This window comes from Rhea americana, unplaced genomic scaffold (assembly GCF_003343005.1).
Source record: "Rhea americana isolate MKP2758 unplaced genomic scaffold, rheAme1 scaffold_7, whole genome shotgun sequence".
In the NCBI taxonomy this organism is placed as follows: Eukaryota; Metazoa; Chordata; class Aves; order Rheiformes; family Rheidae; genus Rhea; species Rhea americana.
The window spans coordinates 10,010,573-10,027,365 of NW_028186867.1; the positions used below are offsets into that span (position 1 = coordinate 10,010,573).

The window sequence follows — 16,793 nt, forward strand, 5'->3', positions numbered from 1 at the left end:
CAAAAAAACTCTAAGACAAAATATCCCAAAACATTAATATGTGATGTGTTATCATAAAAAAAAATAAAAGAAACACAGAGGAGGAATGAAACCACAAGCTCATATACCACTAAACATATATGTAAACATCATTCCAGGATTCTTCTATTCCAGGAATCAACAGGGTAAGATAAAATGAGGCAGAAGGAACCCTGAATCAGAACATCTTCACATTATGGAAGAAAAAGAATAGGGTGACTGTGCCCTAACAGAGTTAATAGATGCTATTCAAGACCTGACAGATGTCACTCACATACCTAGGGCAGATTACCTCATGCTTGCTACAAACTTGTAACATGAAAGGCATTTTTAGTAGACATTTTCCAACAGAGCATTTCTGTAACAGGAAGTAATTCCCAGAATTTCAATGTTAGATGCTAGATACACCTTCATGGCTTGAGCATCATCGATCTCAATATCCTYATGACTCAGGGCAATTTAATAAGTATTTGGAAGCACCTGCAAAAGTGTAAGTTATGAGAAAAACCTCAAAAAAACAAGACTGAGTTATCTGTACCATTTTTGAACAGCAGTATTTTAACAAATGGCTAAAGGATAAGCAATCTGTAGTCAAACACCAAGAGCACTTAGCTATTTTTCTTTCACACAAATGTACTCATTATTGTTTTACAGATGCCTATGCTATAATACTTTATGAGCGCTAAAGATCAGCTTGCCTCTCTTTCAAAATGGAAATTCCAAAACCACCAATACTACAAGTCAACARAAATCCAAAAATTTAGCAGTTAAGGCACTACAATGTTTAGGAAGTTTCATAAAAGCACATGATTCATGAATATGATGAACGTGATTCACAGGATTTTCATTCAGACTAGATTAAAAYGCATCACATCACTAACATGCTTATTAAAAAAAAGCTGCCTTAAACCCGTGGGAGGATAGAGTCAACACTAACATGCACTCCTTGCTTATGACAAASTATAATCTGGAAAATAAGGAGTAGCACTTATCAGAGGAGGGAAAGGCCTCTGCAACACTTGACCGAAGGGATCAGCACATACAAACAGGCTACTTTAATTGCTGCCTCCCTCACAGCCTTCTTTGCACAAAAAACACGGCAGTACCCGCTGCAGGTTTCTTCACTGGATCTACCTCTACCGACTGCCACCGTAAGTGAGCTATGTACTACCCTCTGCCACTACTGACCCCCTCCCTCCCCCCGCCGCTGCTACCCCTGCTCAGCTCGCCCCTACCCTCCGCCGTGGCCGCATGCAGCGGCGCCCCGCCCGCCCGTGACTTCCCTCCCGCTGCCAGCCCCGCCTGAGGCAACCGCCTACCCCGAGCCCCTGCGGCCGCCTCGTTTCAGCGTGCCCGGACAGGGACCCGCGAACGGCCTCGCTGATTTCGGGAGAAAGGTGCCCCGAGGGCCGGGCCGTGGCCTGCCGTGGCCGCTCGCCCCCCCTGCGGCTCGCGAGGCACCGCCCGCGCGCGGCGCCGTTGGGGAGCGGCCGTTGGGGAGCGGCCGTGACGCGCGCGCAGCCCGGCGACCCGCCGCTCTCAACGACCGCTGAGCTGTGGCGCGTGAGGGGACCGGTTATAACGCCGCTGGCAGGGTAACGGCCGCCGCTTCCCGCGGCGTTTTGTACGCAGTTGTCCTAATGGTGGGCTGATAGCTAACTAGTACCGGCTCCCTTAAAAAGAGTCATCTGTGCATATGTAAGCCTGTGCCTGAACTTGGTATTTGCTGCTCAAAGCATTTTAATGTGCAAGGTARGTTCATTGTATTTCTTTCCAAGGCTTAGGTCAGCCTTTCCTTGGACTCGCTTCTTGTATTGTAAAAACAGATGTTAAATAAATCTTGCTCTTTTCTGGATTTTTTTCATAGCTTTGGAACCTAATTTTGCATGTGCTGATCATTGCTTCATGTTGTTTTCAGACCAACGAATTAGGGAGACGGCCTCCAGGATATATAGGAACAGTTCTGAGGAGAAGCTCACTTCTTTCCTGTCAGCAACCACAACTGCAAATACAGTAAATTAACAAGCACTCTAAGAGATATAAAAATCTATGAATAGATAAAAAGGGCAGAAGAAGCAGGCACACAGAAGTGCATTACAGTCAACACCAAAATKAACACAGCAAATCCTAGAATGGATAGGAGATCTTRTTTGAGATAACTCTGCCCTCTTTCATTTATTACCACCTTTTTATCTGGACTTTGGTATTTACACTGTAACCCACTCTAACTATGAACTCTTTAGAGATGCTGGAGTCTGTATTTTTAAGGCACCTTGGTTTCACTTGTAACTGATGGTCTTAAATAGAAATTTTAAACTGYTTTGGGATATTTTAAAAGGAGAAATCCCCACATTCTCTTCTCAAGTGATGAAAATCTAAATTAGTATTCATGATAGAATTAGGGGCAGAAAATAACAGTATATCAAGGTACCCCTTTATAAGACAATTGGTCAACTAATAGTCTGTAGTCTTTAAAAGCTAAATGAGACAAAGCAGAAGAGAATAAAAACCAGGAGGTAGAAAATGGGTTATGATTTTGCAATTAGTACTTCTGTTAAATTGCAGGAAATAACAGGTCATATCTTCATATCAGCAATAGATCACAATTCTTTACAATATAACAAGGGTTTCCAACAGCCATATGCTTGAAGAAAGGCATTTTTCAAAGCCAGTAATGTCTTGATAGCGAGTAGAATACTTCTTTTTAAAATAGCAGTAGGACCAAATACATACAATTAAAAAAGCATTAACTGCATGCTCTTTTTGAGGCTACTTTCTACTTACTGTTTTCCAGACTTCCTTTTTACTGATGTGCAGGAATCTACATGACCCACTCTTGGTAATGTGGCCTTGAGAAAAACAGCTGGTAAGACAGGAATGTGAGTGTGAACAGTGTGTACGAATGTGACAGCATACATACATAGAGTGCCCAGAATTGTCTGAGATGGTGTTTGCCCCCAAAATGGTGACACAAAGGAGCAAAGTTTGCTTAAAAAGACTATCAACTAGAGCATTACAAAGAAATTTTAGAGAAAAGGAAGAGTCGACATGGAAAAAGAAACATGGAAGCTTTTGGTAAGGGAAGAGAGAAGTGCGAGCAGAGCAGCAGTGAACCCCAGGTTTGGCAGTGCTGGCTATTGCCCTATGGTGTCATAACCCTCCTCCCTGTAGGCTGGGGGTGCCACATGCAGCCAGCACCAACTGGGGGGCAGCACAGCTATATGTTGGAAGCACCCAYACCTTGGGGGTGCCTGCAGCCAGCAGGGGCTTTCCTCCAGTGCAGGGTCACGTAAATCCACAGCAGCCACATGCCCTGTGGGAAGGATGTAAACGAGGGAGCCCCTATGCCCAAACAGGGTGTACTGTTGTAACCCACATGGCTACAGGGGTGCATGTGTGAATATACCTCCATGTGATTAGAGTAGAGGAATTAACTATCTAAGGGTGTTTAGCTATTTGTAGGTGTTAATTATTTTGCAAGTGTATGAGATTGTGGTTTATCTGTTGTATTACTGATACAGGTTCTGTATGTGTTACTCACTGATTGCTCATTCATTACATGTTGCAAATAAATCAGTAAATGCTTTCATCTGGCTTTAAATCATGTGAGTTGAGCTTTTTTCCCCTATGTCACAGTGGTAAGCACAGTTCTGAAAACAAACTCACACAGGGCCTAGGTAGCAGTAAGATTTTTATTGATTCCTTCATGTGCACACTGAAGAAGCTTTACAAGCCTGTGTGAAGTAGCAAACTGGAGCAAATAAGCACACATCCTAGTTACCATAGCAGGTTTAAGCTGAAGGTCATAGACTAACAGGGAGATAAATATGGAAGGGTACGCTTGAGATGTCTTCACATATCTTGATCTGTTGTTTTTCCCTTGAGTGGTTTAGCGTGTGGATAAGTAACTGCTTTATATTCCAGTTCCATATTCCTTATCATTAAAATATAAATTCTCTTTTAGAGAAGATTGAGGAATTTCTAAAACTGCTTCCCTTCCTCCTCCRCCCTCCAATTAGCAAGTATTTAATTCCTCCAAACAAAGATTATTGTCAGGAATCTATATATAATCCCAGCAGAAAAGGTTTCTAATACTGCTGTTGGAGGCACTGAGCAAACAAAAACATATCCACACTTACTTCTGCTACAGTGTAATTCATTCACATCMCAGGTAATTCTTTTACTATTGGCTAAGTAGCCAGTTGAGAGACAGGTCTTCTCAATCTCTTTTCTTTGAACTTTTCAACTTTATGAATAATTAAATGCTTAACGAGCCTAATGGGCAGTGACTGACTCCACTGCAAGTGATCTGTGTATTTGTCTGGGGTTATGGGAGCCTGAAGAAGAGATCCCTTCGCCAAATGCTATTACATATGCCAGTGGAACAAGTCCATTGCAGACGTTTGGAAGGCTCCTCCTCCTGGCTCCTTCAAGCACAGTCAAAGAGTTGAGTATTTAAATGATACATATAACTAATAAACAACATATTATCTCAAATATTTTTTGCAAGGACCAAAACTTTACATTGAATAATAGTAAGGGATGTACAACTAGAAGAAGATACAGCTTTGCAGAATTTTATATTCAGGAGAGTGATGTCATACAAACAAATACAATAGTTACCACAAAAATTAAAACTTCTTGATGCTGGAGGCCYTGCAGAATACAGCAAAATTCAGAAACCATAAGGCCAGAATGGCAAACAATGTAAAATTTAATATTGGCATGACATAACAAAAGAAAAAAAAATGGATGATCACCAGGGACACTAATCTCTTTCTTAAAAACTGCATTTTCATGCCATCCACTGCTCCTATTGGACAYTACTAAATGAAGTAGGCCACAGCTCTGCAGATCACTGTCATGCTACTGGAGCTGCTTACACAGGGGATGTAACATATTTGGGAGCAAGAAGTCTGCTTGACAGTTAAAATAATTTGAGAACAAAGAGGGTACAATTGAACTAAGCTCTGYCATTCATAGCTTGAAATTCACGTGTAACATGTTCATTAGGAGAATAGTTTTAAACAACTTCATATGCATTCTACAATGGCCTATAAATACAAAATTTCTAAGGTGGGTCTTAGAAATGTTTAGAAATGCATGAACTGAAAAAAATTACTCTTGGTCACCTATTTGGTGAGGGCCACCTATTTGTGGCCCTCAGCTCTCTTTCACACAAATAAAATTGTATTTAGCCATTCTSAAACATTCAGTGACAGAATAATTAGCTACCAAATCTTCTGATGAGGACTGTTTTTTTTTTCTTATTTAAACAAGTGATGCTGTTTCTCTTTTTTTTTTCTGTCACATCCATTTTGTGTTGCATCTAGTAAAATTTCCTCTCTTTTGTCAAAATACATGTTTTAAACTTTCAGAAGTTACGTTTGCAAYCTCAGGTAAGCCTTGCTGAGTGCAGTTAGTACTCCCTTCGTGGAAGGCTGTACGACAGCTTCAAGTCAGTGCAAAAGTCATGGCAAAGAGATGGAACCAGTTTGGTTCCTTACCAAAGCAGGCAGTTACTGCTGCTCTCAGCATTATTTATACTCTAGGAAGGGTATATGCTCTTCATAAAGCAATAGATCCACAGGCTACCTTGGTTCATAACAGTATCGGTTTTTTATCGGAACAATCTTCACAGAGTTGTGTATACCAGCTTGAAACAAGCAACACTGGGCTCAAACAATTTCTCTAATAGCTCTGATGTTAAGCTTTCTACCATCTCTTAAACACCTCACAGGAGGAAATTCACCAGTACAAGCTGGGGGCTGACCTGCTGGAGAGCAGCTCTGCAGAGAAGGACCTGGGAGTGCTGGTGGGTAACAGGTTGACCATGAGCCAGCAATGTGCCCTTGTGGCCAAGAAGGCCAATGGTCTCCTGGGGTGCACTGGGAAGAGTGTTGCCAGCAGGTGGAGGGAGGTGATCCTGCCCCTCTCCTCAGCCCTGGGGAGGCCTCGTCTGGAGTACTGTGTCCAGTTGTGGGCTCCCCAGTACAAGAGAGACATGGAGCTACTAGAGAGAGTCCAGCGTAGGGCTATGAAGATGATCAGAGGGCTGGAGCACCTGCCCTGTGAGGACCGGCTGCGAGAGCTGAGCCTGCTTAGCCTGGGGAAGAGAAGACTGAGGGGGGATCTGATCAATGAATGTAAGTAAGTACCTGAAGGGAGGGTGTCAAGGGGACGGGGACAAACTCTTTTCAGTATTGCCATGTGACAGGACCAGAGKCAAWGGGSAGAAATTGAAGCACAGGAAGTTCCGCCTGACCGTGAGGGGGAATTTCTTCCCTGTGAGAGTGATGGAGCCCTGGAGCAGGTTGCCCAGAGAGGTTGTGGAGTCTCCTTCTCTGGAGATCTTCAAGGCCYGCCTGGACGCAACCCTGTCTAACCTGCTCTAGGTGACCCTGCTGAGCAGGAGGGTTGGACTAGGTGATCTCCAGAGGTCCCTTCCAACCTTACTGATTCTATGATTCTAATTACCTAGCAAAATTTTTACATTAAAAAAGGAGAGGGGCACAGGAACACATTCCCTTTGCCAGATCACCAGTAAGGTATTAAAAATTTGCTGAAAAGAAAGTGAAATCTTAAAACATTACATCTCTTTGGTCATTGGAACATGAGTTACAGCTCTTAGGGCCTTAATCTCTTGTTGACCAGCTATTTGATATTGAACTTTTTTTGTACAAAATACACAGCTCTTGCGGCTTTATAGTATTATACGTGCACTGGATATGCTTGTAAGAGGAGACTAAATGCAAAATTCCAGTACAAATATTAAGGCTGTTTTCATCCCCAGAAGAAAAACAAAGTTGCTTTTTTATGTATAACTAATCCTTATTATTCTTAGGAGTTACTTTGCAATTTATGCTAAACATCTGAAGAGCTCACTTTGTAATCACAGTGGTTGCTTTAGCARCATGGAGTATATATATACACCTGATGATAACTTATGTTAAGTCAAGCATTAATCAATACCACTTGAGTTAAAAGCACCACTTAATAAAACTGATCACAACAGGAGAATTATAGTTCAGTTCCGAAGATCCACAGATCTCCATTTCTGTGAGTACTACATCAAAAATCCAAAATGGTATTTTTGCAAAATTTATTTTTTTTATTAACAAGAACACAAGTAGATACTATTTTGATATTGGATTAGTAGATTTAGAAAGACAGATATATACACACACACATATATTGCACTCACCATTTAGGAGTGCTTACCTGTCAAGTATATTTCCTTCCTGCATTTTTGAATGAAATCARTGGAGTCTTTTTCCTTGTACTGTTTTTCTTTCCATGTAACGAGAAAAACTAATTCATAGAACCCACTGCCAACCTGTGGCCCTCAGCTCTTTCACACAAATAAAATTTTGTTTAGCCATTCTCAAACATTCAGTGATAGAATAATTACTTTTTGTGTTCTTTTCTTTATATTTTATAAAAATCATGGACTACTTCAGATTATAGTCTATTATACTATAATGTAAAATGTATTTAATCTGAAATCAAAATGAGAATCAATAATGATACCCTATCCCTACTGAACAGTAGCAGAACTGCTAAAGCTGTTGCAGGGATGAGTTAGCTGAACGGGAAGCACGAATTCTATTAACAGATGGGAAAGAAAAGAAAACAAATGAACAAACAAAACAGAGGATGAGGCTCATGAAGGTGTTATAGAAAGCTAGCAGAGAAAGAATATAAGGTCTTGATGACATAAAAAATGTATCTCACGTTTCTTTAACTGTTGTTGCAGAATGTATACCATATGGACAAATTGGTGCCAACTTAACTACAGAAAATTGTTAACAGCTGTACTTTAGCAGGGCTTAAGAAGTAACTATTTCCTGACTTGCATAGCCGTGTAAAATTTTTCCAAACAAGATGTAATATATTCTCCAACAGATAAACATATCATGTAAGCCAAAGAATTTGAGAGAGTACGTTTTATTTACCACAAATGCATTGAAAGTAAGCCACCATTTTGGTATTCTTGTCAGTTCTTTATTGGTTTTCATTCTAAAGACTAGCACATTTACAGCATACATGGAGTGGATGAACTAGGAATATATAAAACAGTAGCCATATGTTTATGATATATTAATACTGCCCAAAACCAAATAAATAAAAATATGTCAATGCAGAAAGCTTGGCAAATACAATTATGTTGGGACAAAACAGTGTTGTATTATACAATAATTTTACATGTATAAATGAAACAAAAGGCAACTGTGCTGTAGGTACTTTCACAGAACATACACAGAACATACTTGGCAACAGTTTTCTTTTTTTTTAACCTTTGTATGTTTTATAATTTAAAAAATGTACTCAAAAAGAACAGACAGAACTTCATTTTACAGTAATCCTTAATTTTGCCTCCTGTGCAATAGTAAAACTTACTTCACCCTTGTGAAGTTTCCTATACAGATTTAAAGTTTCACAGTTTTTCTTTTTTGATGAACTGCTCAAGATCTTACTGTTTTTTATACCCTTTAAACAAGCCCACCGATGTGCATGTACTGACCATGTAGACTACTTAAAATGTTAGCTGAACAATGATGCTTTACATGTAAGTATACTGAAATCAGAATAGTTTAAACAAAATAATGCAGTACTTGAGACTGATATTCTGCCACTTTAAAAAGGTGAGCAAACACCGTGCACATACAAAGCTTGGAACTTTTCCTGTTTGGATGGGTATACAAAATAAATAAAGGATCACTAAGCTCTAGAGTGGATCTAATGATTATTGGCCACAATATCAGTGGGTGGCTCTGCTAATTGTTACAACAGATCTCATATGATTTTCTTCTGAAGGTGAACACTGGAAGAAGATTTTCAGTGTAACAATATAAGATTTAAAATATATAATTAACTATCTGTTTGAAATATACAAAATAAAATTATCAACTAATAAAAACAAAGGGATATAAAGAGTATAGTTTATACAAAAATAAATGTAGCATTTCATAATGCACCAGGGACTGAAGGTTGAGCAGAACTAATGGAGTAACACGTCTGAAGAGATCTTTTAAAAAAGTTTTTCACCATATATTTGTTTTACATATTAGTAAAAAAAAAATGCAGTAGTTTATTACCTGCAAAGCAGAGTTTCTAAGTTTCCAAGGGACTGTTCTACTACAGATTATTTGTTCAGAACTGGTATAGGTACTAGAAATATATTGATTTTGCACAGAAATTGGTTTGTTCTCCTATAATGACTGAAATAATGGTAACAACCTAGTTCAGCAGAACTCTCTAAACTGGCTTAGTGACATGCTGCTCAGTGTTAAACTGCAAAAAGCAAAATGCAAAAACCACTGTACTTAAAACCCCCAAACCTATATGGGAGCAGAATGAACATGACTGATAGAGCAGTGACAGCACAGACAAACATCAGTGAGAGGCAGAAAGAAATCAGAAAACAGCCGTATACTTACCTGGCTGTTGCTACTCTCACAACAATAAATAACCAGATTTCTCTATTCTAAAGTTTATATCCTTAGAAGTGAAGCACAATGGGTTGAATTAAACTAGCTAGAGATGATTTAAGTCTGTAAAATTTGGAAATTAATGTTTATCTGTGTCTTAAAAAGGAATCTCATATTCAAAGGCAATCTTTGGGAGATGATTATTTTCAAGGAGGTCTCCTGAAAGTTTTTTTATCAAATGCTCAACTAGTCACCTTAGTCATGAGCTTGAACACAGCTGAAGTTCTCACAGGTTAGCAGTAACACATTAGCAGTTACTTTGTTTCAAAATAGGCCATTGCTACCTTCCTCAGAAATATTCTGAAAATAGGTGTATTTCCTATACATGATTCTGAACAGAGTCTAGTAAGGTAAAATGCAAAGCTAAACAGGAACCATTTTTTGTTATGGAGTAACTAGTATGTGTTGGGCGCTTCAAAAATTTTTGTATTGCCAGATAATGCAAAAATTTAAAAATGCCAGTCAAAAAAAACCCCATAAATCCCCATGATATTAACACTTACAATAAAGAAGTGATATAAAATGCTATGGGTAAAAATGTGTTAATTATTATATGATACATATTGAAACATATTGAACATTTCATATGCAACATCAACAACTTGGTTGCTGCACTTTAATTATGGTTGGGAAGAGCAGAGGTAACTCTTGCTGGCATTAATGGTTTAGAAAGTGTCATATTTTTGAAACATCTCTTAAAATCAGTTAAGATGTGTGCCCAAGTCTTCTGCTGCTGAAAACAATGGGATTTTGTCTTTGATTTAGACAGAACTAGACCTCATATGCCTGGCCTTATATGTATTAAGTTCATATATGAAGATGGTATCCTATATACAGCAAAACATTTCAAACTCCCAGTTTTTATTGTGCTGACTTTTTTTTTCTTCTTCTTCTTCTTTTTTTTTTAAGTTAAACATCTGTTTCTTGATTGTAACAATGCATTTTACAGTTATTAGACTGTCTAGGATCCAATCCCTTTTTATTTACAACTTTTGAGTTTTACTCTCAGTTTTAAAAAGTTTATGAAAAGCTCAATCTCAAGTCAACTCAGTATAAAAGATGTTATGCGAAACAGCTGCCTAAATGCCATTCATAAAGTCCTTGCCATCCAGGAGGAGCCTAGCTATTTGCATATAGGTAATTATTACATGGTAAAATATCTGTTCATCTTACATACACTGAAGGCTATTTAAATGGGCAGAGTCATCACTATTCTCAAGCTAAGGTGTCAGAATAATTGTTACTATAGATTCCAATTCTTTAAGTAACATGCTCCATATAATCTAGTGAAGCGTACAAAAAAGTTATTTATCTGTTCTGGATGACAAAATCATATATTAATCTAGAGTGTATCCACATGTTTTAATGGAACAGCAATTAAAGGACATAATATGCTTATGTTTCAACTTTTCCATAAGTTCCTTCTGGAGGCCTGTAATACTTTGGGAAAGCCTTCAGTTGCAGGGAATTAAATGCATACTTGCGACATCCAACATTCTTCATTGTATTTTCTCGTCGACAACCCTCACTGGGGAAAAAAAACAAGCACAAAAAATGACAGCAGTAAAAAGGAAAAAAAATAAAAGACTTAAACTAAGATGAAATGAACTGGTTATTTCATAGCATTAAAAAAAAATTGGTTATATTTAATGAGCATTTAATCAATTTGCCAGTGCAAATATTAAAAATGATGACTCATCATACAATGCTAGTAAGAAGCACACAGAATGGACACATGCTATGTTTGATTGCTAGTTTTGCATTTCTAAAAAGCAGCAGTGCATCTAGTGAAAAAGTTCTTTTACAAGGGTTTCATGTATTTCAGGGTACATTGCTGTTAACTTCACATGCTGCTTCACTGCACAAGGGATCCCAAGAGATTGCTTAAAAGCAGTTCTGCTAATTTGTTAGTATATTAAAATAAAAATAAAAACTGCTGATCTCTTAATAAATGCCTTAAAATAATTTCATTGTTCCCTGTATATGAGTATTAATCAGTTTTAAGATCAAACTTGAAAATGAGAGTGGATACCAAAATAATGACTTTCCAGGTTTATTTGCATGCATAGATTGACTTGAAAGCAAACATACTCTGAAAAACATCTTAATCATGAAATAATCACTTTCTGTAGGTGAAAAAACAGATTGGCTGCATTGACAGTCATCACCCCAAGAAAACAAAGCTGTGCAGAATTTAGAATTGAATTTTTTCTGACTATTTGCGTGCAACTGCCCATGTTACAGTGCTGTGCTACAGTTAAAAATRACTCCAGTTCTAAGGCTTCTTTATACTTGTAAGTCTATGTCAAGATTTTGATTATATCCAAAACTAGACACACAAAGAAGAAAGACTCTATTTTAAGTATATTATAAACCAAATTAGGCTTGCATGAGAATGCTTTCTTTTTTTCTCTTGTAGAGAACTGAAACCTAGACAATAATTTAATACTATTACTCGATGGCAAAATGTACAGTACACCATCTTATGGTGGAAATATCATGTTACTTCTGTCTTGGAGATGTCTGCAGCGTGTGTCATAGGTAAAATGTAGTAGCCTGTGGTAAAAGAAGGGGTTGGATTCCAGTTCAGTTTGAAAGCTTTCTGCTCTTATCGATACTCACTCTTTTCTAAGTTTTGGTTAATTGAACTTACTGTAACTGTGTTACGTACGTACCACCTAGCTTAGCTTAGCTTATAAAACATTGTAACTTTTTGTTCTAAAAACAGGTTAAGTTTGAAATTTGTCTCTGTAACATGTTCTGTGACTGTCTTTTTAAAGAATGGATCCTACATTATTACAACATTTTTATGACACAGTTGTTTTTTACAGAAACACCCTCTCAAATGCTGTTGCAGTCAAATAAGAATAGTAATAGAAGCAATAAGTTTAAATAACAGATGTGTGATACCAGGTGTGCGTATTCAGTCCRAAGTGAATCATTCTGTTCCTAACTCATCCCACTCTATCTGGTTATTGCACGTGTCCAGGTGGGCCATCGACATGGTCACCACTTCATGYGCCACGTCTTTCACACTGTGAATCAGCTGGAGCCCATCAGCTCCACTGGCCCTAGGTCAATTTACAGCCAGTGAGCACGTGACCCACTCTTTGGAAGTCTAGTTTTAGACTGGGAATGATGGCACTTCTCATTAACCTCATAAATCCTTTCTTGACCACTTGAATAACCTGGATATAATTAAGTTTCCTGGAAATAMCATGTGGTGTTAAATGGACTGAAGCTTCCTTCATTCTAGAGATTTTAATCCAATCTTTAATATAATCTTAAATACACTGATACACAGCCAGTCATCAACTCATAACAATAATTTTTTAATATAAAAGCTGATCTTTACCTTAATTAAAATRTAATTGAATGCTAAGTATGTTTCAAAGGTTGGTTTTAGTACTTATCAATATTGTTAAATGAATGTGGAAATTCCTACCCAAAAGTTACTCAGCTGAATTACACATGTAAAACTTTACACATTCTCACAAGTTACCAGAGATTTTTCAAAGGGTTAAGAACTGGTACCTTGTGCTGCTAAACACAGCTGTGCCAACTCGCAGCTTCTGTGTTTGTTACACTATCATCGCTATGACATACCAGCAGTTGCCTCATCTCAGTCCCCTGAGGAAAGGTTTGGTTCCTTGTAAGGTAGTGACCACTCCTAGGAAGCACTTTACATTCTCAACCATAACAGAGTTCATCGCTAAATTTATTGAAAGTCGGATGAGTCACTTTTAGAGTTCATCCTGAGTCTAACAGGCCAGTTTTTTCAAAGAATAAATTTCCTCTGGCAGAGGCACATGAGCAGTATACACTACAGCGTGTCAAATTTGAATGCATCATGAAAGCATAGACCAAGCTAGAAAGGATGAAACCTCACCCCCACTAAAGTTAAAATGAAAAGAAAATAATAATTAAAAAAAAAACCATTGTTTTCAAAATGCCTAGATCTTTCATTCTACATGAATTTAAGAGGCTTCTTRTTGCAGGCTTGATGATAACCATGTTGCCTCAATCCAGCAAAGCCCTCACACTTTATTTAAAACAGATTAATAATCTCARGGAGTTCTGTGGAAAAACTCCTACTAAAGTTACCTTTACATCTTGTTAGCATGAAACCACCACACTCAACACATGGCAAGAACAAGGCCAAAGGCCAATGACATTCCTTGACATAGCAGAAAGGTAGATTTTGGTACCCACAGCAAAGGAACCAGTATTCACATCAGACAGAATGATGATTTGGATAGAGACACAGTGGTACTAGATACCAGCACAGGACATGAATATGTCCATGATTTTTAATCCAATCAGCAGTAAGGCCTTACCTAAATTCATTCCATCTAAAAATAAATAGCATATATGCTTAATACATATATTGGTTTTAGTGAGCTTTAAAGAAAAAACAACAACAACTGGAAGAATGTTGAGAAAAATACCAGGAGATAGTGTACTGTACAATTGGATTTGGTGAAGAAACACATTTAATCATGTATCTTTTTTATGTAGTTAGAAGAGGAAATTAAATAGTCACCAAACTTAGTATTTTATTCTAATTTTTATTCTAAGTGCACTTTCTTCCTTTTTTAAGCTTACCTCTCAGAAGCTTTCAGAATGCATTAAAATTGATAAGAAAAACTACAGATACCTATGGTTTTTGAGCTGGTTACCTTAATAATGATACAAATTACAAATCACAGGACTAGAAGAGTCCTCCTCAGTTGCCAGGCCCAATCTTCTGTCATCTCAACACCAAGCCAGGTAAATCTCTTCATGAATTTAGCAAACTATTTTAAATGAAGTTTTTTTTTTTCATCAGCTATTGCTATTGATAAGCTTTTCCAGAGCCACTACTTCAGCTTAAATAGGCCTTTCGTGTTTGATGTTACATATAAATARCAGTCAAATTTCTTCTGCAGTTATTTTGCACTACTAAACAGGGTAAGCTTCTYTAGTCTCACCACTTTGTTATTAACTTCCCATCATTCGTCTATRTCTAAGTCACTGTTGTTGCTCAACATACAAATTTATTAAAGCTATCCAACACTGTAAAATGGAAACAACGATAATATTTAGTTGAATGTCATTAACACAAGCCCAGTGGAAAACCTCAAACCCAGCTACTACTGATACATCYCTTTTCTTCCCTGAAATATTGAAGATGAGTATCTTTAACTTCCAGGATAGTAATTATCCTGTTTCAGAGAAAGTTATGTAACAGAGCACCTGAAATGGATAATGGAGCATTAGCAGGCTATACTAATTACATACTCTTCCTGACCATGAATCATTCTCTTCATGTCTTTAATACATTACAAAATGCAGATCTACAAATATAATGAAGTAATTCTGCATGCAGCGCACCACAAGTTGTTTTTTGAGTGGTACGCTCTTCTACTGACACATACTTAATCATGAGAAAGGAACAACACTATGGTTCTACAAACTGTTTATGACTGTAATTTAGAGATTATGCTTTGAAATGAAGTAGAAATTTGTTAATTTGTTTAAATAAATTTCTTACAATTTCTTATAAACCCCACCCATGTTTATATTTTTCTCTTTGTACCTTGTAAAAATGAAAGGCAAAATTAGCATACACTTAAATATACAAAAAGATACAAATTCTTTTCAGACAGAGTTCCTTTCTCTGGAATACATGAAACAAGTAACACAAAACTGTATTTGGTAAGAGATCTTCAGGCCGGCTAAAGTAACGAGGTAACAGGCCAATGTCAGACTATGTTACAAGCACTGAAAGCAGAACAATAATTTAAAGTTTCAATACAATTCTTTTTGATAAAATAATTTGATGTATATTTACAGTTTAGTACAATAGAAACGTAAAATTGTAAGGCATAATAATAATTCTTGGCAGACAATGCTATGATATATTCCTTTGTCCAGCAGGTACCAAGTGGCAATACACATTCAAGCACTTTTTTTTTTTTTTTTTTTTTTTATCTTCAAGGAACTTTTATATATCCTGGCTTCTTTTTGCCTTGCCTACATAACGAATTGTGATGGATATACATTCAAGCACTTTTTTTTTTTTTTTTTTTTTTAACATTATCTTCATTTGCAACGTAATCTGGCCACCAGGTACGCTATGCTCAGAAACAGCCACACAATCAGTAAATTGGGGCTGAGAGCTAGTAAAGGAATAGAGTAGAGGAGGCTGGGATCTAGTCTGAAATCTCGGATGGGCACCAAGCCACTCAAGTTCTTCTGGGTGACTATCTCCCGTGTTCCAATGCTGTGAAAAGGAAGAAGTTTGGGAGGAAGGAAAATAAAGCAGAAGGGAAGATGGACATGCAAATGAATGTATAAAAAGAGATAGCAACACAAGGTGGTCAGGAAGATGAGAAAACATGGGAGAARCCAGAACAAAACCAGAATATGAAGTAAAGAAAGAGTGGAAAAACGTCTCAAAAATATGTATCAGCACAATTACAGATATAAGGAGAGGGAAAGAGAATAAAAGAGAAAAATAAGAAGTACTGTAGTCTACTGAAAATAAACACATGTAGGTTGACCATAAATGGTTTTCCATGTTCATTCTTTCAGATTACCAAGCAATATCCCATGCTGCTCTGCCATGCTTCCGCATGCTGCAAAGAAATTGAGCTCTGAAAAGCAAGCTGAACATGAATAACCATTGTAGTATTTGACCCTTTCAAACATCTTTCAATTTGAGCTGCAATGAAACAAATTAACCTCTTAACTACCTCCTTAAAACGTAAACAAAAACCCCCCAAAGAGATCACTTGTTTTACTGCCTAAAAATGCATTCAAGTGTGTATCAATATGCTTTCCAAAATACATGTTTCTGAGTAGTTTAATTTGTGCATGTGAAGGAAAGACATGTCACATAGCACATTTCATTGTAGCCTTCCTTCCTACATTGTTCTGAGCACAGCCAGCCTGTGGTAAACACCTCTTCAGSCAACCTGAGGCTTTTCAGTGAAGCATTTCATTTGGAACACTTCTCTGCCCTGTCCAGTCCTATTTTTAGTTTACAAAGCAACATGCACCCTGTGAGCCTGATCCTGTGAGAACAACTGCACTCACTCCATTCATAAAAGGTACTAGGTAGCTTTGCTGGTTATCTAGCRAAGGTTAGGTAATGGGCAGATGATGTGCTGGAAGCCATCAGAGATGTCCTGGAGGTGGGGAAAGAGAAAAATAGTCTCTGGATACTGGCAACACTTCAGATCAAATGRAATAAGGTGGGCAGGAAACTACAACACTACGTTTCTGATCACCAAGGGAAGG

At 37.6% G+C, this 16,793-nt stretch overlaps 1 protein-coding gene across 8 annotated transcripts in view; it reads right to left on the reverse strand.

Moving 5' to 3' along the window:
• Positions 1-7,949: 7,949 nt before the first annotated feature.
• INPP4A (inositol polyphosphate-4-phosphatase type I A) overlaps positions 7,950-16,793 on the reverse strand; it is a 137,412-nt gene continuing 128,568 nt past the window's right edge. For all 8 annotated transcript variants that reach the window (XM_085321553.1, XM_085321554.1, XM_085321558.1 and 5 more), the window contains one exon: positions 7,950-11,037. In XM_085321553.1, coding sequence (XP_085177679.1) covers positions 10,905-11,037 — 133 coding nt within the window. In that variant the 3' untranslated portion in view covers positions 7,950-10,904. The remainder of the gene's footprint in view (positions 11,038-16,793) is intronic.